The following is a 26694-nucleotide window of genomic DNA, read 5'->3' as shown; positions in this document are numbered from 1 at the left end:
CGTTTCCTACGATTACATGCATTTGAATGGGGAACTCGCCCGAAACAAAGTATAGGTTTTCATTAGGTGAATAACTTGAAAATCTTAGCTCAAACAGCTTCAAAACCTGTTTGCCCAGCACTGGGATCTTGAACTGTATAAAATAACGCCTTAAATATGTGTGTATGCTTCTTCTATCAAGACTTACAGCTATTTATATGAAGTTGTATAAACGCTTTATTTCGTCAAGACAGTGCGTTTCCTACGATTACATGCATTTGAATGGGGAACTCGCCCGAAACAAAGTATAGGTTTTCATTATGTGAATAACTTGAAAATCTTAGCTCAAACAGCTTCAAAACCTGTTTGTCCAGCACGGGGATCTTGAACTGTATAAGATAACGCCTTAAATATGTGTGTATGCTTCTTCTATCAAGACTTACAGCTATTTATATGAAGTTGTACAAAAACGCTTTATTTCGTCAAGACAGTGCGTTTCCTACGATTACATGCATTTGAATGGGGAACTCGCCCGAAACAAAGTATAGGTTTTCATTATGTGAATAACTTGAAAATCTTAGCTCAAACAGCTTCAAAACCTGTTTGCCCAGCACGGGGATCTGGAACTGATTAAAATAACGCCTTAAATATGTGTGTCTGAGTCGTCTATCAAAACTTACAGCTATTTATATGAAGTTGTACAAAAACGCTTTATTTCGTCAAGACAGTGCGTTTCCTACGATTACATGCATTTGAATGGGGAACTCGCCCGAAACAAAGTATAGGTTTTCATTATGTGAATAACTTGAAAATCTTAGCTCAAACAGCTTCAAAACCTGTTTGCCCAGCACGGGGATCTTGAACTGTATAAGATAACGCCTTAAATATGTGTGTATGCTTCTTCTATCAAGACTTACAGCTATTTATATGAAGTTGTACAAAAACGCTTTATTTCGTCAAGACAGTGCGTTTCCTACGATTACATGCATTTGAATGGGGAACTCGCCCGAAACAAAGTATAGGTTTTCATTATGTGAATAACTTGAAAATCTTACCTCGAACAGCTTCAAAACCTGTTTGTCCAGCACGGGGATCTTGAACTGTATAAGATAACGCCTTAAATATGTGTGTATGCTTCTTCTATCAAGACTTACAGCTATTTATATGAAGTTGTACAAAAACGCTTTATTTCGTCAAGACAGTGCGTTTCCTACGATTACATGCATTTGAATGGGGAACTCGCCCGAAACAAAGTATAGGTTTTCATTATGTGAATAACTTGAAAATCTTAGCTCAAACAGCTTCAAAACCTGTTTGCCCAGCACGGGGATCTTGAACTGTATAAGATAACGCCTTAAATATGTGTGTCTGAATAGTCTATCAAAACTTACATCTATTTATATGAAGTTGTACAAAAACGCTTTATTTCGTCAAGACAGTGCGTTTCCTACGATTACATGCATTTGAATGGGGAACTCGCCCGAAACAAAGTATAGGTTTTCATTATGTGAATAACTTGAAAATCTTAGCTCGAACAGCTTCAAAACCTGTTTGTCCAGCACGGGGATCTTGAACTGTATAAGATAACGCCTTAAATATGTGTGTATGCTTCTTCTATCAAGACTTACAGCTATTTATATGAAGTTGTACAAAAACGCTTTATTTCGTCAAGACAGTGCGTTTCCTACGATTACATGCATTTGAATGGGGAACTCGCCCGAAACAAAGTATAGGTTTTCATTATGTGAATAACTTGAAAATCTTAGCTCAAACAGCTTCAAAACCTGTTTGTCCAGCACGGGGATCTTGAACTGTATAAGATAACGCCTTAAATATGTGTGTCTGAGTCGTCTATCAAAACTTACAGCTATTTATATGAAGTTGTACAAAAACGCTTTATTTCGTCAAGACAGTGCGTTTCCTACGATTACATGCATTTGAATGGGGAACTCGCCCGAAACAAAGTATAGGTTTTCATTATGTGAATAACTTGAAAATCTTAGCTCAAACAGCTTCAAAACCTGTTTGTCCAGCACGGGGATCTTGAACTGTATAAGATAACGCCTTAAATATGTGTGTCTGAGTCGTCTATCAAAACTTACAGCTATTTATATGAAGTTGTACAAAAACGCTTTATTTCGTCAAGACAGTGCGTTTCCTACGATTACATGCATTTGAATGGGGAACTCGCCCGAAACAAAGTATAGGTTTTCATTATGTGAATAACTTGAAAATCTTAGCTCAAACAGCTTCAAAACCTGTTTGTCCAGCACGGGGATCTTGAACTGTATAAGATAACGCCTTAAATATGTGTGTATGCTTCTTCTATCAAGACTTACAGCTATTTATATGAAGTTGTACAAAAACGCTTTATTTCGTCAAGACAGTGCGTTTCCTACGATTACATGCATTTGAATGGGGAACTCGCCCGAAACAAAGTATAGGTTTTCATTATGTGAATAACTTGAAAATCTTAGCTCAAACAGCTTCAAAACCTGTTTGCCCAGCACGGGGATCTTGAACTGTATAAGATAACGCCTTAAATATGTGTGTCTGAGTCGTCTATCAAAACTTACAGCTATTTATATGAAGTTGTACAAAAACGCTTTATTTCGTCAAGACAGTGCGTTTCCTACGATTACATGCATTTGAATGGGGAACTCGCCCGAAACAAAGTATAGGTTTTCATTATGTGAATAACTTGAAAATCTTAGCTCAAACAGCTTCAAAACCTGTTTGTCCAGCACGGGGATCTTGAACTGTATGAGATAACGCCTTAAATATGTGTGTATGCTTCTTCTATCAAGACTTACAGCTATTTATATGAAGTTGTACAAAAACGCTTTATTTCGTCAAGACAGTGCGTTTCCTACGATTACATGCATTTGAATGGGGAACTCGTCCGAAACAAAGTATAGGTTTTCATTATGTGAATAACTTGAAAATCTTAGCTCAAACAGCTTCAAAACCTGTTTGCCCAGCACGGGGATCTTGAACTGTATAAGATAACGCCTTAAATATGTGTGTATGCTTCTTCTATCAAGACTTACAGCTATTTATATGAAGTTGTATACACGCTTTATTTCGTCAAGACAGTGCGTTTCCTACGATTACATGCATTTGAATGGGGAACTCGCCCGAAACAAAGTATAGGTTTTCATTATGTGAATAACTTGAAAATCTTAGCTCAAACAGCTTCAAAACCTGTTTGCCCAGCACGGGGATCTTGAACTGTATAAGATAACGCCTTAAATATGTGTGTCTGAGTCGTCTATCAAAACTTACAGCTATTTATATGAAGTTGTACAAAAACGCTTTATTTCGTCAAGACAGTGCGTTTCCTACGATTACATGCATTTGAATGGGGAACTCGCCCGAAACAAAGTATAGGTTTTCATTATGTGAATAACTTGAAAATCTTAGCTCAAACAGCTTCAAAACCTGTTTGTCCAGCACGGGGATCTTGAACTGTATAAGATAACGCCTTAAATATGTGTGTATGCTTCTTCTATCAAGACTTACAGCTATTTATATGAAGTTGTACAAAAACGCTTTATTTCGTCAAGACAGTGCGTTTCCTACGATTACATGCATTTGAATGGGGAACTCGTCCGAAACAAAGTATAGGTTTTCATTATGTGAATAACTTGAAAATCTTAGCTCAAACAGCTTCAAAACCTGTTTGCCCAGCACGGGGATCTTGAACTGTATAAGATAACGCCTTAAATATGTGTGTATGCTTCTTCTATCAAGACTTACAGCTATTTATATGAAGTTGTATACACGCTTTATTTCGTCAAGACAGTGCGTTTCCTACGATTACATGCATTTGAATGGGGAACTCGCCCGAAACAAAGTATAGGTTTTCATTATGTGAATAACTTGAAAATCTTAGCTCAAACAGCTTCAAAACCTGTTTGCCCAGCATGGGGATCTTGAACTGTATAAGATAACGCCTTAAATATGTGTGTATGCTTCTTCTATCAAGACTTACAGCTATTTATATGAAGTTGTACAAAAACGCTTTATTTCGTCAAGACAGTGCGTTTCCTACGATTACATGCATTTGAATGGGGAACTCGTCCGAAACAAAGTATAGGTTTTCATTATGTGAATAACTTGAAAATCTTAGCTCAAACAGCTTCAAAACCTGTTTGCCCAGCACGGGGATCTTGAACTGTATAAGATAACGCCTTAAATATATGTGTATGCTTCTTCTATCAAGACTTACAGCTATTTATATGAAGTTGTATACACGCTTTATTTCGTCAAGACAGTGCGTTTCCTACGATTACATGCATTTGAATGGGGAACTCGCCCGAAACAAAGTATAGGTTTTCATTATGTGAATAACTTGAAAATCTTAGCTCAAACAGCTTCAAAACCTGTTTGCCCAGCACGGGGATCTTGAACTGTATAAGATAACGCCTTAAATATGTGTGTCTGAGTCGTCTATCAAAACTTACAGCTATTTATATGAAGTTGTACAAAAACGCTTTATTTCGTCAAGACAGTGCGTTTCCTACGATTACATGCATTTGAATGGGGAAGTCGCCCGAAACAAAGTATAGGTTTTCATTATGTGAATAACTTGAAAATCTTAGCTCAAACAGCTTCAAAACCTGTTTGCCCAGCACGGGGATCTTGAACTGTATAAGATAACGCCTTAAATATGTGTGTCTGAGTCGTCTATCAAAACTTACAGCTATTTATATGAAGTTGTACAAAAACGCTTTATTTCGTCAAGACAGTGCGTTTCCTACGATTACATGCATTTGAATGGGGAACTCGCCCGAAACAAAGTATAGGTTTTCATTATGTGAATAACTTGAAAATCTTAGCTCAAACAGCTTCAAAACCTGTTTGTCCAGCACGGGGATCTTGAACTGTATAAGATAACGGCTTAAATATGTGTGTCTGAGTCGTCTATCAAAACTTACAGCTATTTATATGAAGTTGTACAAAAACGCTTTATTTCGTCAAGACAGTGCGTTTCCTACGATTACATGCATTTGAATGGGGAAGTCGCCCGAAACAAAGTATAGGTTTTCATTATGTGAATAACTTGAAAATCTTAGCTCAAACAGCTTCAAAACCTGTTTGCCCAGCACGGGGATCTTGAACTGTATAAGATAACGCCTTAAATATGTGTGTATGCTTCTTCTATCAAGACTTACAGCTATTTATATGAAGTTGTACAAAAACGCTTTATTTCGTCAAGACAGTGCGTTTCCTACGATTACATGCATTTGAATGGGGAACTCGCCCGAAACAAAGTATAGGTTTTCATTATGTGAATAACTTGAAAATCTTAGCTCAAACAGCTTCAAAACCTGTTTGCCCAGCACGGGGATCTTGAACTGTATAAGATAACGCCTTAAATATGTGTGTATGCTTCTTCTATCAAGACTTACAGCTATTTATATGAAGTTGTATACACGCTTTATTTCGTCAAGACAGTGCGTTTCCTACGATTACATGCATTTGAATGGGGAACTCGCCCGAAACAAAGTATAGGTTTTCATTATGTGAATAACTTGAAAATCTTAGCTCAAACAGCTTCAAAACCTGTTTGCCCAGCATGGGGATCTTGAACTGTATAAGATAACGCCTTAAATATGTGTGTATGCTTCTTCTATCAAGACTTACAGCTATTTATATGAAGTTGTACAAAAACGCTTTATTTCGTCAAGACAGTGCGTTTCCTACGATTACATGCATTTGAATGGGGAACTCGTCCGAAACAAAGTATAGGTTTTCATTATGTGAATAACTTGAAAATCTTAGCTCAAACAGCTTCAAAACCTGTTTGCCCAGCACGGGGATCTTGAACTGTATAAGATAACGCCTTAAATATATGTGTCTGAGTCGTCTATCAAAACTTACAGCTATTTATATGAAGTTGTACAAAAACGCTTTATTTCGTCAAGACAGTGCGTTTCCTACGATTACATGCATTTGAATGGGGAACTCGCCCGAAACAAAGTATAGGTTTTCATTATGTGAATAACTTGAAAATCTTAGCTCAAACAGCTTCAAAACCTGTTTGTCCAGCACGGGGATCTTGAACTGTATAAGATAACGGCTTAAATATGTGTGTCTGAGTCGTCTATCAAAACTTACAGCTATTTATATGAAGTTGTACAAAAACGCTTTATTTCGTCAAGACAGTGCGTTTCCTACGATTACATGCATTTGAATGGGGAAGTCGCCCGAAACAAAGTATAGGTTTTCATTATGTGAATAACTTGAAAATCTTAGCTCAAACAGCTTCAAAACCTGTTTGCCCAGCACGGGGATCTTGAACTGTATAAGATAACGCCTTAAATATGTGTGTATGCTTCTTCTATCAAGACTTACAGCTATTTATATGAAGTTGTACAAAAACGCTTTATTTCGTCAAGACAGTGCGTTTCCTACGATTACATGCATTTGAATGGGGAACTCGCCCGAAACAAAGTATAGGTTTTCATTATGTGAATAACTTGAAAATCTTAGCTCAAACAGCTTCAAAACCTGTTTGCCCAGCACGGGGATCTTGAACTGTATAAGATAACGCCTTAAATATGTGTGTATGCTTCTTCTATCAAGACTTACAGCTATTTATATGAAGTTGTATACACGCTTTATTTCGTCAAGACAGTGCGTTTCCTACGATTACATGCATTTGAATGGGGAACTCGCCCGAAACAAAGTATAGGTTTTCATTATGTGAATAACTTGAAAATCTTAGCTCAAACAGCTTCAAAACCTGTTTGCCCAGCACGGGGATCTTGAACTGTATAAGATAACGCCTTAAATATGTGTGTCTGAGTCGTCTATCAAAACTTACAGCTATTTATATGAAGTTGTACAAAAACGCTTTATTTCGTCAAGACAGTGCGTTTCCTACGATTACATGCATTTGAATGGGGAACTCGCCCGAAACAAAGTATAGGTTTTCATTATGTGAATAACTTGAAAATCTTAGCTCAAACAGCTTCAAAACCTGTTTGCCCAGCACGGGGATCTTGAACTGTATAAGATAACGCCTTAAATATGTGTGTCTGAGTCGTCTATCAAAACTTACAGCTATTTATATGAAGTTGTACAAAAACGCTTTATTTCGTCAAGACAGTGCGTTTCCTACGATTACATGCATTTGAATGGGGAACTCGCCCGAAACAAAGTATAGGTTTTCATTATGTGAATAACTTGAAAATCTTAGCTCAAACAGCTTCAAAACCTGTTTGTCCAGCACGGGGATCTTGAACTGTATAAGATAACGCCTTAAATATGTGTGTCTGAGTCGTCTATCAAAACTTACAGCTATTTATATGAAGTTGTACAAAAACGCTTTATTTCGTCAAGACAGTGCGTTTCCTACGATTACATGCATTTGAATGGGGAACTCGCCCGAAACAAAGTATAGGTTTTCATTATGTGAATAACTTGAAAATCTTAGCTCAAACAGCTTCAAAACCTGTTTGTCCAGCACGGGGATCTTGAACTGTATAAGATAACGCCTTAAATATGTGTGTATGCTTCTTCTATCAAGACTTACAGCTATTTATATGAAGTTGTACAAAAACGCTTTATTTCGTCAAGACAGTGCGTTTCCTACGATTACATGCATTTGAATGGGGAACTCGCCCGAAACAAAGTATAGGTTTTCATTATGTGAATAACTTGAAAATCTTAGCTCAAACAGCTTCAAAACCTGTTTGCCCAGCACGGGGATCTTGAACTGTATAAGATAACGCCTTAAATATGTGTGTATGCTTCTTCTATCAAGACTTACAGCTATTTATATGAAGTTGTACAAAAACGCTTTATTTCGTCAAGACAGTGCGTTTCCTACGATTACATGCATTTGAATGGGGAACTCGCCCGAAACAAAGTATAGGTTTTCATTATGTGAATAACTTGAAAATTCGGAGTGTTAAAATAACACTTAAAGAGTTAAATTTAACACTGGTCCCGAGTCTATTTGGTCCCATTCGGAATTGGTGTTAAATCGACTCTTTCTATAGTGTTAAAATTTTAGAGTAAAATTAACTCTAAATAGAGTAAAAATTTAACACTGAGTAACACCGCAGAGTGTTAAATGAACCTAACACTACTAGTAGTGTCATATTATTTACTCTATCATAGTGATAAATTAACTCTATTTGAGTAAAATTCCACTCATTTTTAACACTGAATTGAGTTATTTGAAATTAACACTGGGGGTTCAAATAACTCTGATGAGTGTTGATGTTACTCTATACTGTGTTATTCATACACTAATCTCTAGTGAAAAATTAGCTCTCATAGAGTAAAATTTTAAATTAATTTTACACCAAGTAGTGTTACTAAAACTCTTCCTGTAGTGTTACCTTTACACTCAATTTAGTGTTTTGCAGCATGAAAACCTGGTTTCTAATAATGCTTTAAAATATAAAACAAGTAAGCAAAAACCACAACTAGATAATACGTTTAACGGCTTTATTTTGATGTCAGGCTCAAAATATTAAAACATCTCATGTAGTGTACATAAAACACTACACACACAAAAAGAGTCATAAAACACTTTAAAACAATGAATTTAGTTCGGCATAAAATGACAATATGGAACCACATACAGGGAGGAATCAGAAGTGCCATACTTCATTTGAAGATCAAATGGTTTGAAGTAACACAGCTCTTTTATGTTCAACACCTTCAGCACCATATTGGGGTGCATTCTGACCTTAAATGCATGAAAATGGTCATCAAAACACAGGGTTTCCATCAGTTTTCCACAGAGCAATACAATGTCATCTTTCACAACAATACTTTTGATCTTATAAAACACTGGAATCTCAGACACTACCTCTGTACAGATGATAAAGTCAGGGCGGTACTCTATACCATGATGCTTTATCCACTTAGCTGAAAAAACACTGGTAGACAACGCAGCTCCAAATTTTAAAGCAATTTCTGGACCTTCTTTCAGCTCTCCAAGTGTCACCATCTTTCCTGGTCCTAAAGCTAATCTTTCAAGGCTAAAAGACTCCCAATACATGGCCATACAACTTTGGTGTTTCTTGGCCAAAGTCATTGTAATGTTTTTAAAGCTTTTTAATTGCTTCTTAAAGAAGTTATGTTTGGCTTCGTAACGCATGCACCACATGTGCAGAATTGGGCCAATATTTCGTATACTGCGAGGGTAATGTATCATGAAGTGATGCTTTGGTAGGAGACTGAGTGTAGGAAATAACTGCTTAAAGAGCTGATGATGATCAATAATTAAATGTTTGAGGTAGATGGTCATACCTTCTGACAGCACTGGTGAAAACACAATATTGACAATTTGTAGAAGCAGAAGTAGAAGATGCCAGTAGCTATCACCCACCTGTACTAAATCGCCAAACATCAAAGGTACATTACGCAATAAGCACCAAGATTGAATTGCATTTAGTCCTAAATCATTACTGCCATCAAACAACTTTACCCTTGGTGGGCGATTTCGCTGCTGATTGAAGCCATAGTCAAAGGCATGTATTCTACCAGCAAGTTGTTCAGCACTTAGGAAGTTCTCCTTTATGTACTGCAGCACAAGTTTCACCTCTAACTGAGCAACTCCCTCCAAAATGTCATGCATGATATCTACAGAAAAATTGTTGGCTGTGTTGAAATATTTAAGTGAATTCAAGAGACAAGTGCGTTTCACACCACATACATGAGGTAGCGTAGGATCTCTTTGTACACTTTCACAGTGCTGCTTATGCATATCAAGAGTTCTTAGTGCAACACCAGAATCATCTTCACAGAACACACTTTGAAAACAATCCTTCTCCAGCAGACAAAAATGACAACAATATCGAGCTGCAAATGACTCCACGAACCCAAACAGACTATGCAAGCCAAGATTGTCCCCAGTGACCTGGATTACAGTGCCATGAACCAAGTTTTTAAACATGGGAAGTTTCAGTCCCTCTGTCTCAAGAACTTTCAGATCATTGACAAGTGGCTCAAGGATTGAATTAAAGCCATAACGCTTTGAGTCTTGTGCATGAAAAAGAGCACACAAATGAATATTGACCAACAACGAATTAAAGATTGGAGGAAAATTCCTTAGTGTAAAGTATATTGCACCCAATTTATGTACATCCTTTTTAGAGCCCAGGGGATTTGCAGTTTCAAAGTCATCATAAAACAGTTGAATTTGTAAGGCATCTTTTTCTGCAGAAAATAGGGGACATCTTTTAACATAGGCAGCATCGATTAAGTCTGCATACACACCTTCTCTGGACATATTCCTTGACTTGAACATGTCGACAACATGGTGGTTTTGAAAGATAGTTTTCAGTGTTTCCAAAATAGGAACATATGCAAACCTATCAGTTACAATGACTTGATCAAAAGTCCCTGTGATCTTGTTTCTTCTACTGTCAAATCTTGTGCCAAGCACCATTTCAACAGGTTCAACAGTTGCCCATTTTTGTTTAAAGTGCCTATTTCGTTTAGCTTCTGAATTTAACAGTGTGAATGGATTTTCAAAGTTTTTGAATGACTGCTCTAATTTCTTTTTACTTGTAGTGTCCTGTAGGGCTGGGCGATATGACCTAAAATTCATATCTCGATATTTTTTAGCTGGGTGGCGATATAAGATATATATCTCGATATTGTTTTAAAGCCGTAAGTTAAGAACAAAAAGAGAGTTCTTAGTCACACTGTGTCCCAGATGTCACACAGGCATTTTTATTTACATACAGCATAATTTACATGAAGAAATTACTCAAAAAATAAATTATCAGCATTTATTAAATAATGACGCTCCATAAATAAAAGAAAACAATGTTGTTTTTGTGCATAACAAAAAGCTCATAATTGTGCAGTCAAAATGTAAACTAACAGACCCTGAGCATAATAACAAAGACAGATTTCCCAGGTGCTCTGTTCCCAACTTCTACTGCGTGACTAACAGCCTTGAGTTTGAAATCCTCTTTATGGCCCTTATACACACACAATACGGTAATATTACGTTGAAGCACAGTACGTATCACTCCGCGAGGCTCCAGACCAGTGTTGCCAACTTAGCGACTTTGTCGCTATATTTAGCGAGTTTTCAGACCCCCTAGCGACTTTTTTAGAAAAAAAGTCGCTAAAAAAAAGACGTGAAAGCGCATATCGCTTTTACTCTCAACAAGCAGCGGGTGCTGTAACGCAGTCAGTTCTTCTTTTACTCTTATGCTGCTTTGTGGATCAGGTTTAAAACTACTTATAAACACACACACACACAAAGTAACTCCACCAGAGTGCCTATTTCGGGTCACTTTTGCCGGTCCAAGCCCAGGTAAAGGAGCAGGGTTGGAATTGTGACATTACAAAAAACAATAATTGCTAAAAGAAATTTAATTTGTAGTTCTAAATAAATTCTAAATGCATTTAGGACGCTTTTTGCTCACTTTATGTCTCGTCCACGATGTTATTTCTCTCTCCAGCAGCGTAGGTTACAATTATATTAGCACGACCAATTATGCAAATTAGGTGATGACGTCATTTAGCGACTTCTAGTGACTTTTAGGACAGCCAATAGCGATTTTCCTTACTGAGGAGTTGGCAACACTGCTCCAGACTACGGTAGCCGTAATGCTCCGACAATCCATCAAGCGCTGCAGCTCCGTAGCTTACCAAAGTCGTACTAAAACATTTTTTGACAGATTGCTGAGCGCCGTGTACCACCTAAAATCGGTTCGCGGTCAGTAAGCACAACCAGAATTCATACATAAGGCGCGCTGTCAACTTTTGAGAAAATGAAAGGATTTTAGGCCGTGCAGCCCCTGTGGGCTGCATGTCGTTAGCGTGGTTAGCGTGGTTAGCTCGTTAGCGCGGTTAGCTCGCTAACACGTTGACGCCGTCCAGCCCCACAACTCGCTAACGGAGATTTGCCGTGTCCATCTTGTCGCTGCCTGCAGGTGAAGCTATGGGGGAGGAGGGGGAGTTGTGTTCAGTGAAGGAGAGGCGAGGCCGAGTAATGTTGCGCAGAGAAAAAAGTGGACGAAAGAGAGGCAAACTTGTGGCTCCACAAGTATAATTATAACGTAACATGGACTATATCGATATAAAGGATATTGTCACATCTTATATCTCATATGAAAATATATCGATATTTTTTAAAAACTCGATATATCGCCCAGCCCTAGTGTCCTGTGAAGGTAAGCTCTGTAAAGCTGCATCTTTAGCCTGAGTATGAATCTCAAAAAACACTTCCTCCATTGAGGAGACAAAACTATTCACAGTAGATTGGCTTAATCCAGCTGCCCTGAGCTGTGCAACAGTAGAGGCACACATATCCAAAGTGCTCTTATTTGAACTTTTCAACATTTCAGATGTTGTGGGTGTTTCTTCTACATTAGTTGACACCACCTTCCCTGTAGTGCTAACTTCTTTAACTGCCACATCAGGCTGTAAATTAACATCAGTGTCAGCCTGTTGGTCGAAATAGTTAAGGTGTTTGGTATTTAAATGTTTTCTAAAACCTGAAAAAGTGCCAAACACACAGCCACAGTCACGCTGGGCACATTTAAGGCGAAGATTTCTTCCAGGTAAGTAACCATGGACTAACCGTAAATGCCTAACAAGCATGTTTGAACCAGTAAACTCAGCCTGACAGACAAAACACTTCATGATGGAGAATTAACCTTCAAGCCCTAATGAAGCAACCTTGCCCTTATTTCAGCAACTCTGGGACTTTCTTTGACTTTGCCAACATCTATATTGTACACAGTGGTTTGGATGAACGTGTACATGTTGTGAAGCATGGTGTTGTAAGATGTGCCAAACACAAAATGTGCTTTAAACAGTTCATCAAAAGCACCAAGTGAAGAGGTAGACTTGCATGGTATGGCATTCTTGTCAAGAATAATGAAGAACTGGTGGATGTCATTCTTTTTCACCCCAACAGCCAGGAGGTAGGGTTGAGTGCTGGTAGTGATGGCATCAAGATGCTCTTGGATATTTGTTCCAGTCTGAAAAGACAAATACAGACAGGCAATAAGAATCAAGTGTTTCTTAAACTGGTAATTCATACCATAAAAATAGAAAAGAAACAAACCTTCTTGAAGACCACAAGATGCCTTTCTGCTTGAGAAGCTGACACCTTTCCTGGTCTCTTCCGACCCTGACCAGATGGTGGAATCAGATGTAATAGCAATAGAATCGCTGAGAGGTCACTGTCCCAGTCTGAAAAAAATATTTGTTTTTAATAAAGTTGAATCATCATCATCAATAACAAATTTCAATGCATTGACAAAATGTTTGAGTAGACCCAAAATACAAAAGGACAGCTGTTCTGTGACAAACATTATATATGCTGTGAATGTGCTAAAAAATAACAGCTCACCAATGTCAGCATTAACTTCAGTGGCATCCTCAGGAGAGTCAGCTGCCAGCAAGAGTTCTTCCAGGTCACTGGTAGAAGGAAGCTTTCTGCCTTGTTGGATAATCTTTCTTTTGAATGTTGTTGGCCACCTCTCCAGCAACCTGCCTGATACATCCTCACCAAACATCAGTACAAAATCCTGTTCGATCTGTAACAGGGATAGAGAATAGAGAATTATATCTGCTATCTGCAAAAAATAAAATGTGTTTACATTGTCAACGTAATGAAAAATATTCACCAAGCCTTTGATATCTTTGAAACGTGGAAAAACAGACAGTATGTTGCTTGACAGCAGGGGGTCAAGGACCATGTTGTGTCGATAAACAAATGTCAACTTCATCTTCTTCTTGACTGTGTCTTCATCAGCTGAATGTTTCATCAGAGAGATTGCTTCCTTACACTCATCCTCACTCAGCACGTTCTCTGTAACAAACTGCAACTTTCGTCTGACAGTTGGTCCACCACACTGGTCTTCACCCGATGATCCATCTCCTGGTGCTAGACAATATGAAATACAACTTTACCAAAACTAATAATAACATTTAATAACCATTATTAATACAGTACCACAATTTGGAACTGTATTATATGTTTCCACTTAATTATAAATGTTACCTCCAGATGATAATTGCCTCTCTTTAGCAGTGCATCTCTGTATGGTTTTAATCCTCCAGGCCAAGTACCCAGTGCCACTCTCGCCATCATAATAATGTTCCTTGGAGAGGGACATATACAGACATTTTGTTTAATTTATCAGTAAGTTATGTAACCATGAACAGTTGATAAGGACATACATTTTGGCAGGATTTAAAAATTTTGATTTTAGTTGTATCAGTTATTACTGTTAGCTACTTACATAGCCATTTTTTGAGTATGGGTCACTGAGGTAAGGGAAAAAGGTTACAATTCCTCTGGCATACATTTCTTTCACCTGCCGTGGTGGTGATGTACTGCAAGATCAAAAGGAAAAGAACTAGTCAGCTTCCCTGGAATTAATAGAGATTTAAAATAATTTGAAAATGATAGTAAAAATCACAGGGCCAGAAATAAATTACCCATTTTTTTCTGTCATGTCAGCTACCAGTATGTTGACCATTTTTCTTCTGGTTTCATCCACCAGGGACTTGGTCCGATTGTACTCATTGTGTGGATGCTTTAAGGCATCCACACTATTGAGTTCCTGTTTCTCTTTATTGTGTGGATGCTTTAAGGCATCCACACTATTGAGTTCCTGTTTCTCTTTATTCTTTATACTTTATTATTCCAGTTGCTTCCGTACGTTTTTTGGCACTTAACTACTTCCACAATTTTCAGCCGATTTTCACCGTTCAAATTTTAAACTATTCTGCTATTTCTGCTAATGTGCGCTATCACTTTTGGTATTTTTTGCTATTATACTTTTTAAAATATTAAGCTTTTTTCCTTTAATTTGTCCCATTGAAATGCATGGAAAACTTCCGCAATTCTGCTAAAACTTGCTTGTTTTTGAAACTTAACTACTTCCTCATACTTTCACCTAGAACAACCATTCAAACTTTAAAATGTTCACAAATTATTGCGCTATTCATGTATGATTCAACTTTTTCATATCTGTTACCATTTTCATCTTATCCCTCTTCAAGTTTTGAGTTTCATCTTTGTGATTTTTCACAAAATACATGGGTTGTTATGGTTGCTATGCAGTTGGTTCTAAGTGAGACACTGTAGGTTTCGCAGTCTTCTCTTCATGTCCGAACAACTTCTTGCTACTTGCTCAATTTTCACTCAACTCCCACAAATTATACATCAAAATGTAGGTATTTTTGCTGGCTTTCAGAAAATGTCACTATCATTGTTGTGGAATTTATAGAATTTACGCAAATCTCCTCAGACCAACACCAACTCTGAAAACTCTCCATAGAAAGTCAATGGAGGCTTTGTTCAAAATCACCGCTGGATTTCTCTAATGAGAGGCATATTCGAATCGCCATATCTCCTTAACGAAGCGAAGTCAAGACATGAGGCTTGTGCCAATATATCTTCAGACACTCCTGACGCTCACAATTCAAGAATTTTTTTCTCACCTATTACCATTTGGCCATGAATTACGTTTGTTTGAGGGTAGGAAATTCGTCCTTCGCTCAGATTTCTTCAGATTTCGAACTCTGGAAATGAACCACTTTTTTCTCTCGTCATATCTTTTTGATAGATTTCCAGAGAGACCTGAAAATTTCCATGACTGTTCACCAAAGCCTGCTGTCTCTTACGGTGAAAGAATGATATCGATACTCCAAATAGATTTAGAGTTAGAAAGTGTTGTTTGAGGGCAGGTCAAGGCAGTTTTCGCTTCGCCTCTACTCAGTTATGGTGCATTACAAGTCAAATATCTTTAATAATTCATATTTTAATGATAAATTGTCAACACTTGAAGATTCCCCCATCTCTTCTGAACAAAACGGTGTAAGAATTACCGTTCTAGCCCCTACGGTTAGGAAACTATGGCCATTTGTTTGGAGGGTAGTCCTCACTATGAGAAATAGACTGCAAAAATCCAGTCTCTCTGCTGTGTGTGTAAAAACGGCTGCACCTGTTTTGGCGGGAAAATGTACACAGCATCTCTGATTGGTTGATTCAAATCCAGCAGGTCCCAGGCTGCTTGACTGATCTATAAAGTTGCTTCTCTCTCTTTCTGTGTGTGTTATAGTATTTCTAAATTATAGTATTTCTGCTTTTTATAGTATTCCTGCTAAATTATAGTATTTCTGCTTTTAATAGGATTTGTGCTTAATATAGTATTTCTGCTTTTTATAGTATTTGTGCTTAATATAGTATTTTTGCTTTTTATAGTATTTCTGCTAAATTACAGTATTTCTGCTTTTTATAGTATTTGTGCTTAATATAGTGTTTCTGCTAAATTACAGTATTTCTGCTTTTTATAGTATTTCTGCTAAATTATAGTATTTCTGCTAAATCATAGTATTTCTGCTTTTCATACTATTTCTGCTTTTAATAGGATTTGTGCTTAATATAGTAGTTCTGCTTTTTATAAGATTTGTGCTTAATATAGTATTTCTGCTTTTTATAGGATTTGTGCTTAATATAGTATTTTTGCTTTTTATAGTATTTCTGCTAAATTATAGTATTTCTGCTTTTTATAGTATTTGTGCTTAATATAGTGTTTCTGCTAAATTACAGTATTTCTGCTTTTTATAGTATTTCTGCTAAATTATAGTATTTCTGCTAAATTATAGTATTTCTGCTAAATCATAGTATTTCTGCTTTTTATAGTATTTCTGCTTTTTGTACGATTTGTGCTTATTATAGGATTTGTGCTTAATATAGTATTTGTGCTAAATTATAGTATTTCTGCTTTTTATAGTATTACTGCTTTTTGTACTATTTCTGCTTAATATAGTATTTCTGCTTTTTATAGGATTTCTGCTAAATTATAGTATTTCTGCTTTTTATAGTATTACTGCTTTTTGTACTATTTCTGCTTAATATAGTATTTCTGCTAAATTATAGTATTTCTGCTTTTTATAGTATTTCTGCTAAATTATAGTATTTCTGCCACTACCGCCCAGTACCACTCACCCCCATCATCACTAAGTGCTTAGAGCAGCTGGTCCTAGCACACTTCAAATCCTGTCTCCCCCCACCCTTGACCCCCACCAATTCGCATACCGCCAGAACAGGAGCACAGAGGATGCAGTCTCCATCGCACTGCACTCTGTCCTCTCACACCTGGACAACAACAACACATACGCCAGAATGCTGTTTATAGACTTCAGTTCAGCATTCAATACAATCCACCCCTCACAACTCATCAGAAAACTGACAGACCTGGGCATCAGTTCCCTCATCTGCAAATGGTTACTGGACTTCCTGACCAACCGCCCCCAACATGTCCGGCTGGATAACCACTGCTCATCTACAATCACAATGAACACCGGTGTACCACAAGGCTGTGTGATGAGCCCTTTCCTCTACTCCCTCTTCACCCACGACTGCAGACCTGCTGATGGTTCCAACACCATCATTAAGTTTGCAGATGACACCACGGTGATTGGCCTCATCAGTGAAAACGAGCACCACTTCCTGCCATAAAAGACATATACAGGAAGCGGTGTCTGAAAAGGGCTGGGAAAATCATCAAAGACCCCAGTCACCCATCACATAGACTCTTCACCCTCCTGCCCTCTAGGAGGCGCTACAGGAGCCTCCGGACTAAGACCACCAGGTACCGGAACAGCTTCTTCCCCACAGCTGTCAGACTCCTGAACTCTGCCTCCTGACATCTGACCCACGTTAAACTCATGGACTGGACATACACACACCCACAACCACCTACACACACACACAATGGACAACCGTACCCTCAAACACACAATAATAACATGGACTGAACCACCATTCACAATCACTAGCACTTTATATACCTCTGTAGAAATTATCCACATATCTCACTTATCTTAACTGCACTACTGTATAGTTCTATGTAAATAATCATACGATATTTTTAATCCTACAACTGTTTATAACTTGCATAGTTCACATTTCTGTATAACTGAATATCTCAGATTTCTGTATAGTTTTTTTATTTCATATTTATATCCTGTTCATAGCCTGTACATAGCTTGTACTCACTACAGCCTGTACATACTTATAGTTATAGAATATTCATAACATACTTCATACCGTGTACATTATAACATACCATAATAGACCCATTTCTGTAACATACTTACATATCTATATTATTGCTAATATATATTGTAATATATCTATATCACTAAAGCACTTCTGGATGGATGCAAACTGCATTTCGTTGCCCTGTACCTGTGCATGGGCAATGACAATAAAGTTGAATTCTATTCTATTCTATTCTATTTTTATGGTATTACTGTTTTTTGTACTATTTCTGCTTAATATAGTATTTCTGCTAAATTGTAGTATTTCTGCTTTTTATAGTATTTGTGCTTCATTTAGTATTTGTTCTTAATATAGTATTTCTGCTAAATTATAGTATTTCTACTAAATGTAGTATTTATGCTTAATCATACTATTTCTATATATTACTGCCAGGTCCCCAGGCAGACAATCCTCTGTGGACTGAGACATTTAGCCCTGAAATTTACATATCAGGGCCTGCATGGCTTCCCAGCCAGCCAATTATATCTGAGGTGTGCCGTTTCTTCTCTCATCATATCTCAGCAACGGTTGTACAAAGAGCAATGAAAATCGCAGTCAAAGTACATTAAAGTCCACTGATTCACCCAGTACAAGAATTATGTTTCTAGTCCACCTAGTTTTTGAGTTACACGACGTTTTGTAACGCCAAAAAACGGCGTTTTTCGCCTCTCACCACAATCTAATTCTGACTGCTCATCAACCTGTTTTCCAGGCTCCCGCTCTCTTTCCCAGTGGCACAGGTGGTAGTGACATGGGTCTGCAAGCCAAAGGTCGTTGGTTCGATTCCACCTTGGTCAACATGTTTTTTTCCCTACAAATTAATACACTATCACAGACCACTAATTCATATTCATCATTTATTACAATTCTGCAAACTTTTATCATTTACCAGCTTTCCTAATATGGACCTCAGATTCTTGTTAACACTCCATGGCACAAATACTGTTCCCTTTAAGCTCTGTGTATGTGTGTGTGTATCAATATTTCTCCCATTTTAAAGTATTACTCCTCCATAATTGTATTTATGTTAAATCAAAGTACTTTTACTACATCTTAGTACTTCTGCTCAATCATAGTATTTCTGCTAAATTATAGTATTTTTGCCAAATCATGGTTTTTGTGCCAAATCATAACATTTGTGTTATGTTATAGTATTACTACTAAGTGGAGGAATTTCTGTCATGTTACAGTATATGTGCTGATTACAGTATTTCTGCTAAATCGTATTATTTCTACTATATTATATTTTTCTTTCTAAATATAGCATTTCTGCTATATAATTGTATTTCTGCTATGTTATAATATTTGTGCTAAACCAGAGTATTTGTGCTGAAACATAGTATTTCTGTCAAATTATAGTATTTGTGCTAAAACATAGTATTAATTTAAAATTACAATATTCATAGTTCATCACAGTGTCTCTGGTAAATCACAGTATTTCTGCTATGTTGTACTATTTTTCTAAATCATAGTGTTTCTGTAATGTTTAAGTATTTTTGGCTAAATATATTCTTTCTGTTATCTTATATTATTTCTCCTAAATTCTTGTATATTTTAGAAGTTATCATGTTTCTGGTAAGTTACAATATTTCTGCCAAGTTCTGCTATGCTATTGTATTTCTGCCAAGTATTATTTTTCCTCTAAGATATTGCAGTTCTGCTAAGTTATTACTTTTTAGCAAAGTTCCTTTGCTTCTGCAAAGTTTTTACAATTTCTGCAACTTTTCAGCTTTTTCAGCTAGTTTTTGCAGACAGCTTCAGCTTTAAAGCATCCACACTGCATTTTCGCAGGAAATGCAAATTTTTCTAGTTCTTTATACTTTATTATTATTCTAGTTGCCACTTTTTGTAAGTTTTTTGGCACTTAACTACTTCCACAATTTTCAGCCGATTTTCACCGTTCAAATTTTAAACTATTCTGCTATTTCTGCTAATTCCAGCTATGACTTTTGCTATTTTTTGCTATTATACTTTTTAAAATACTAAGCTTTTTTCCTTTAATTTGTCCCATTGAAATGAATGGAAAACTTCCAGAATTCTGCTAAAACTTGCTTGTTTTTGAAACTTAACTACTTCCTCATACTTTCACCTAGAACAACCATTCAAACTTTAAAATGTTCACAAATTATTGGGCTATTCATGTATGATTCAGCTTTTTCATATCTGTTACCATTTTCATCTTATCCCTCTTCAAGTTTTGAGTTTCATCTTTGTGATTTTTCACAAAATACATGGGTTGTTATGGTTGCTATGCTGTTGGTTCTAAGTGAGCCGCTGTACCTTTGGCAATTTTCTCTTCATGTCCGAACAACTTCTGGCTACTTGCTCAATTCTCACTCAACTCCCACAAATTATACATCAAAATGTAGGTATTTTTGCTGGCTTTCAGAAAATGTCACTATCATTGTTGTGGAATTTATAGAATTTTGGCAAATCTCCTCAGACCAACACAAAGTCTGAAAACTCTCCATAGAAAGTCAATGGAGAGTTTGTTCAAAATCATCGCTGGATTTCTGTAATGAGAGGCATATTCGAATCATCATATCTCCTTAACGAAGCGAAGTTAAAACATGAGGCTTGTCCCAGTATATCTTCAGACACTCCTGACGCTCACAATTTAAGAATTTTTTTCTCACCTATTACCGTTCTGCGATGAGTTAGACTTGTTTGAGGGTAGGTAATTCGTCCTTCGCTCAGATTTCTTCAGATTTCAAACTCTGGAAATGAGCCACTTTTTTCTCTCGTCATATCTTTTTGATAGATTTCCACAAAGACCTGAAAATTTCCATGGTTGTTCACCAAAGCCTGCTGTCTCTTACGGTGAAAGAATGATATCGATACTCCAAATAGATTTAGAGTTACAAAGCGTTGTTTGAGGGGAAGTCAAGGCAGTTTTTGCATCGCCTCTACTCAGTTATGGTGCATTACAAGTCAAATATCTTTAATAATTCATATTTTAATGATAAATTGTCAACACTTGAAGATTCCCCCATCTCTTCTGAACAAAACGGTGTAAGAATGACCGTTCTAGCCCTTACGGTTAGGAAATTATGGCCATTTGTTGCAGGGTAGTCGTCACTATGAGAAATAGACTGCAAAAATCCTGTCTCTCTGCTGCGTGTGTAAAAACGGCTGCACCTGTTTTGGCGGGAAAAAGTACACAGCCTCTCTGATTGGTGCATTCAAATTAAGCAGCTCCCAGGCTGCTTGACTGACCTAAAAACTTGCTTCTCTCTCCCTCTGTGTGTGTGTGTGTGTGTATTTCTGCTTTTTATAGTATTTGTGCTTTTTATAGTATTTCTGCTAAATCATAGTATTTCTGCTTTTTATAGTATTTCTGCTTAATATAGTTTTTGTGCTTAATATAGTATTTCTTCTTAATTATAGTATTTCTGCTAAATTATAGTATTTCTGCTTTTTATAGTATTTGTGCTTAATATAGTATTTGTGCGTAATATAGTATTTCTCCTAAATTATAGTATTTCTGCTTTTTATAGTATTTCTGCTTTTTATAAGATTTGTGCTTAATATAGTATTTGTGCTTAATATAGTATTTCTGCTAAATCATAGTATTTCTGCTTTTTATAGTATTTCTGCTTTTTATAGTATTTCTGCTTAATATAGTATTTGTGCTTAATATAGTATTTCTGCTAAATTATAGTATTTCTGCTTTTTATAGGATTTGTGCTTAATATAGGATTTGTGCTTAATATAGTATTTCTGCTTTTTATAATATTTCTGCTAAATTATAGTATTTCTGCTTTTTATAGTATTTCTGCTTAATATAGTATTTCTGCTAAATTATAGTATTTCTGCTTTTTATAGTATTTGTGCTAAAACATAGTATTTCTACTAAATGTAGCATTTATGCTTAATCATACTATTTCTATATATTACTGCCAGGTCCCCAGGCAGACAATCCTCTGTGAGGACTGACACATTCAAATTTACAAATCAGGGCCTGCACGGCTTCCCAGCCAGCCAATCATATCTGAGGTGTGCCGTTTCTTCTCTCGTCATATCTCAGCGACGGTTGTACAAAGAGCAATGAAAATCGCAGTCAAAGTACACCAAAGTCCACTGATTCACCCAGTACAAGAATTATGTTTCTAGTCCACCTAGTTTTTGAGTGACACGATGCTTTGTAACTCAAAAAAAACGGCGTTTTTCGCCTCTCACCACAATCTAATTCTGACTGCTCATGACCCTGTTTTCCAGGCGCTCGCTCTCTTTCCCAGTGGCGTAGTTGGTAATGACACGGGTCTGCAACCAAAAGGTCGTTGGTTCGATTCCACCTTGATCAACATGTTTTTCTCCCTACAAATTAATACACTATCACAGACCAGTAATTCATATTCATCATTTATTACAATTCTGCAAACGTTTATGATTTTACCAGCTTTTCTAATATGGACCTCACATTCTTGTTAACACTCAATGGCACAAATACTGTTCCCTTTAGGCTCTGTGTATGTGTGTGTGTGTATCAATATTTCTCCCATTTTAAAGTATTACTCCTCCATAATTGTATTTATGTTAAATCAAAGTACTTTTACTACATCTTAGTACTTCTGCTCAATCATAGTATTTCTGCTGAATCATAGTATTTTTGCCAAATCATGGTTTTTGTGCCAAATCATAACATTTGTGTCATGTTATAGTATTACTACTAAGTGGAGGAATTTCTGTCATGTTACAGTATATGTGCTGATTACAGTATTTCTGCTAAATCATAGTATTTCTACTATATTATATTTTTCTTTCTAAATATAGCATTTCTGCTATATAATTGTATTTCTGCTATGTTATAATATTTGTGCTAAACCAGAGTATTTGTGCTGAAACATAGTATTTCTGCCAAATGATAGTATGTCTGTCAAATTATAGTATTTGTGCTAAAACATAGTACTAATTTAAAATTACAATATTCATAGTTCATCACAGCGTCTCTGGTAAATCACAGTATTTCTGCTATGTTGTACTATTTTTCTAAATCATAGTGTTTCTGTAATGTTTAAGTATTTTTGGCTAAATATATTTTTTTCTGTTATCTTATACTATTTCTCCTAAATTCTTGTATATTTGAGAAGTTATCATGTTTCTGGTAAGTTACAATATTTCTGCCAAGTTCTGCTATGCTATTGTATTTCTGCCAAGTATTATGTTTCCTCTAAGATATTGCAGTTCTGCTAAGTTATTACTTTTTAGCAAAGTTCCTTTGCTTCTGCAAAGTTTTTACAATTTCTGCAACTTTTCAGCTTTTTCAGCTAGTTTTTGCAGACAGCTTCAGCTTTAAAGCATCCACACTGCATTTTCGCAGGAAATGCAAATTTTTCTAGTTTATTATACATTCTCCACCAGGTTTGCTGGTGAGAATGGATTCCACCAACTGAAAAAAACAATAAAAACATTCTACATGTTGATATAACCACTACAGTTCAGAACACTTAAACTACAAACAAAAAAGACACTATTAGAAGAATGTGGAAATCTGTTAACTCTTACTTGCTTAGCTTCTGCATCCAGCTTCTGACGTTTCCTCAAAGGGCTGTCTGAAAGGATGACAGTATCCTGTGAATCTGATGAATGTGGCGATGATAACTGGAACCGCTCAGGAGACACTTCTGCAACAGATGTTTCCAGACCTCAAGAATAGGAGCAAAACAAATCAGTTTAGACTAATTTTATACACTCTTTGAATAAACAATGTAATAATGACACACACAAAAATGACATCCAATGAAACACACATCACTCAAACAAACCTGTTTCATATTTGATGGTTAGTACTCCGGTTGAGGGATCTGTTACTATATCCTCAAATACATCCTCATCCAACTCAGTCCCTGAACTATCAAAAACTTTCACTCCTTCTGTTACGGCTGGCACACCAAACTTTGCAAATGCTGGAAACAAGCACACAACTTTGTGTAAACAAAAAGATTACATGACATCTAATGTTTTGTAGCTTAAAATGAAGATCATTTCAAGATACTTCTTCAAAAGTGAGTCAGATAAATAAAAGCTAAATTATTAAGCACCACTAACATGCTTGATAAGTGGTAGATTAAAATGGGTGACACTCACATTATGCAGTTTTTTCCCCACTAAATATACATTCATAACTAAGATGCTTCCAAAACACAGATCATTTTCAATTAATCATAAAATGCAGTTTGAAGAGACTAAATAACAAGAAGAACTTAAAGCTCCCTGTACACCTTTTTTATACAATGTTGGTTTCTTACCGGCAATCAAAAACTCCTTAAGGCTTGGCTCAGATACTCTAACAAATTTCTGCACACCTCCGAGTTTTGCTTTAAGCAGCATGCTTCCTGTAGACAGACTTATAGTCAGTGCTCTTCATTGAACTACAGTAAACAGAAAATGTGAATATTAAAAAAGTCCAATAAATACCAGCAAAATAGCCTTGCAATGTTATTTCTTAATGTATGTTACTTTTATGTCAGTGTAACAAGGTGTTTCAGCTCTTTGGCGGTAGTTTTTAGCCCTTTACTAAATGAGTATTTCATTTACAAGAGATATAATCCTCAATACAAAACTAAAATAATTACTACTACTTTTTACCATTTGTCTGATCTAACTTAGCACTAGGGAGTCAGTATTTTGTAATCATTAGGTAACATACTGAACAGTCTGGTAACCAAAATGGAAAAAGGAGCGGGGTAACTTTTGTCAATACCATCAACTCACAATAAATACAAACGCTGTCATCTTAAATTCAACCTACTAAAAACAAGCATTAAAAACTGAATCCTGAACATTTTGGATACTTTATCAAGCTTATAACACCTGCTGGTTGTACTCCTGTAACTGTAAAATCGCTGAAGACAGCCGAGTTAAAATAAGACAATAACCTTACTGAAAACGACCTCTATATCTGGTACATAGGTATAAAAAAATAAAAATGTAACATTTAGTGTAAACCTTTAATTAGTTAATGCTTGGGTTATGTAATTTAAAATTTAACGATAACTAGCGAATTGCCCGCGCACTGAGGTTAGCCAAAATGCTAGTTAGCTAGCTAATGTTAAGATGTAAATCCCAACACATGGAGGGTTTAATTTAATGGAATTTCGAACATGCTAGAACACAACACAATCACCACTACACACTGAAATAAATTTTGATAACAAGCCTTACAGTCCAACACTGATATCAGTCAACTTTTTTTAGCTAATTAACAACCTTACATTAGCATACAGACAGTGTCACATTTGCTTCTGGTGCAAAATAAAATATATAATAAACATGGACAAAAGGAATGTAACCTTATTTTAACGTGCTACCTGTGCTTAAAATGTCGAATTGTTGGTTTAATAAGTAAATATGAACAACTTACCCTGCAACTGATGTGAAGAAAATGGCGTCCTGAAAAATCGTCTTGGTTTGAAAACGAGTCTGTGGTGGGAGGAGCTTTCTAGAGTAACGTTGACACTGCCTCTTTTAACTCCACGAATCATCACCCACACTGGGGGGCGTTTTGCTCCAGCTGTTGTTATAATGACTCTATTAGAGTAAATACACTTTAACACTGCTGATTTAACACTGGGAAATTTACTGTGTACGATTACATGCATTTGAATGGGGAACTCGTCCGAAACAAAGTATAGGTTTTCATTATGTGAATAACTTGAAAATCTTAGCTCAAACAGCTTCAAAACCTGTTTGCCCAGCACGGGGATCTTGAACTGTATAAGATAACGCCTTAAATATGTGTGTCTGAGTCGTCTATCAAAACTTACAGCTATTTATATGAAGTTGTACAAAAACGCTTTATTTCGTCAAGACAGTGCGTTTCCTACGATTACATGCATTTGAATGGGGAACTCGCCCGAAACAAAGTATAGGTTTTCATTATGTGAATAACTTGAAAATCTTAGCTCAAACAGCTTCAAAACCTGTTTGCCCAGCACGGGGATCTTGAACTGTATAAGATAACGCCTTAAATATGTGTGTCTGAGTCGTCTATCAAAACTTACATCTATATTTAAGGACAAGACAGTGCGTAGGAAACGCACTGTCTTGACGAAATAAAGCGTTTTTGTACAACTTCATATAAATAGCTGTAAGTCTTGATAGAAGAAGCATACACACATATTTACGGCGTTATCTTATACAGTTCAAGATCCCCGTGCTGGGCAAACAGGTTTTGAAGCTGTTTGAGCTCAGATTTTCAAGTTATTCACATAATGAAAACCTATACTTTGTTTCGGGCGAGTTCCCCATTCAAATGCATGTAATCGTAGGAAACGCACTGTCTTGACGAAATAAAGCGTTTTTGTACAACTTCATATAAATAGCTGTAAGTCTTGATAGAAGAAGCATACACACATATTTAAGGCGTTATCTTATACAGTTCAAGATCCCCGTGCTGGGCAAACAGGTTTTGAAGCTGTTTGAGCTAAGATTTTCAAGTTATTCACATAATGAAAACCTATACTTTGTTTCGGGCGAGTTCCCCATTCAAATGCATGTAATCGTAGGAAACGCACTGTCTTGACGAAATAAAGCGTTTTTGTACAACTTCATATAAATAGCTGTAAGTCTTGATAGAAGAAGCATACACACATATTTAAGGCGTTATCTTATACAGTTCAAGATCCCCGTGCTGGACAAACAGGTTTTGAAGCTGT

At 36.4% G+C, this 26694-nt stretch overlaps 1 protein-coding gene across 1 annotated transcript; it reads right to left on the bottom strand.

The window, feature by feature from the left end:
- Window positions 1-12450: 12450 nt before the first annotated feature.
- LOC148094656 (uncharacterized) lies at window positions 12451-25521 on the bottom strand. Its single transcript, XM_087837469.1, has 12 exons — window positions 25401-25521; window positions 24286-24372; window positions 23803-23943; window positions 23543-23682; window positions 23380-23426; window positions 14422-14511; window positions 14223-14316; window positions 13982-14081; window positions 13605-13864; window positions 13328-13514; window positions 13040-13167; window positions 12451-12953 (listed from the first exon to the last, which is right to left on the bottom strand). The coding sequence occupies exons 1-12, from the start codon at window positions 25519-25521 to the stop codon at window positions 12636-12638; spliced, it is 1713 nt and encodes a 570-aa protein (XP_087693595.1). The 3' UTR covers window positions 12451-12635.
- Window positions 25522-26694: the final 1173 nt, after the last annotated feature.

The sequence above is a fragment of the Neolamprologus brichardi genome, unplaced genomic scaffold (assembly GCF_056152115.1).
Source record: "Neolamprologus brichardi isolate AB-2024 unplaced genomic scaffold, ASM5615211v1 NODE_ptg000033l+_length_6344489_cov_1, whole genome shotgun sequence".
Classification (NCBI taxonomy): Eukaryota; Metazoa; Chordata; class Actinopteri; order Cichliformes; family Cichlidae; genus Neolamprologus; species Neolamprologus brichardi.
The sequence above is the reverse complement of the archived record's forward strand: the minus strand, read 5'-3'. Positions and strand labels throughout refer to the sequence as shown.

What these genes read in the sequence shown, in the direction of transcription:
- LOC148094656 (XM_087837469.1), bottom strand. Translation starts at nt 25,521, where the DNA reads ATGATTCGTGGAGTTAAAAGAGGCAGTGTCAACGTTACTCTAGAAAGC. An exon ending in TGGATGCAGAAGCTAAGCAA is followed by an intron (nt 23,427 to 23,542) that starts GTAAGAGTTAAC and finishes TGTTTTTTTCAG; the next exon opens with TTGGTGGAATCCATTCTCAC. An exon ending in GACATGACAGAAAAAAATGG is followed by an intron (nt 14,317 to 14,421) that starts GTAATTTATTTC and finishes TTGATCTTGCAG; the next exon opens with TACATCACCACCACGGCAGG.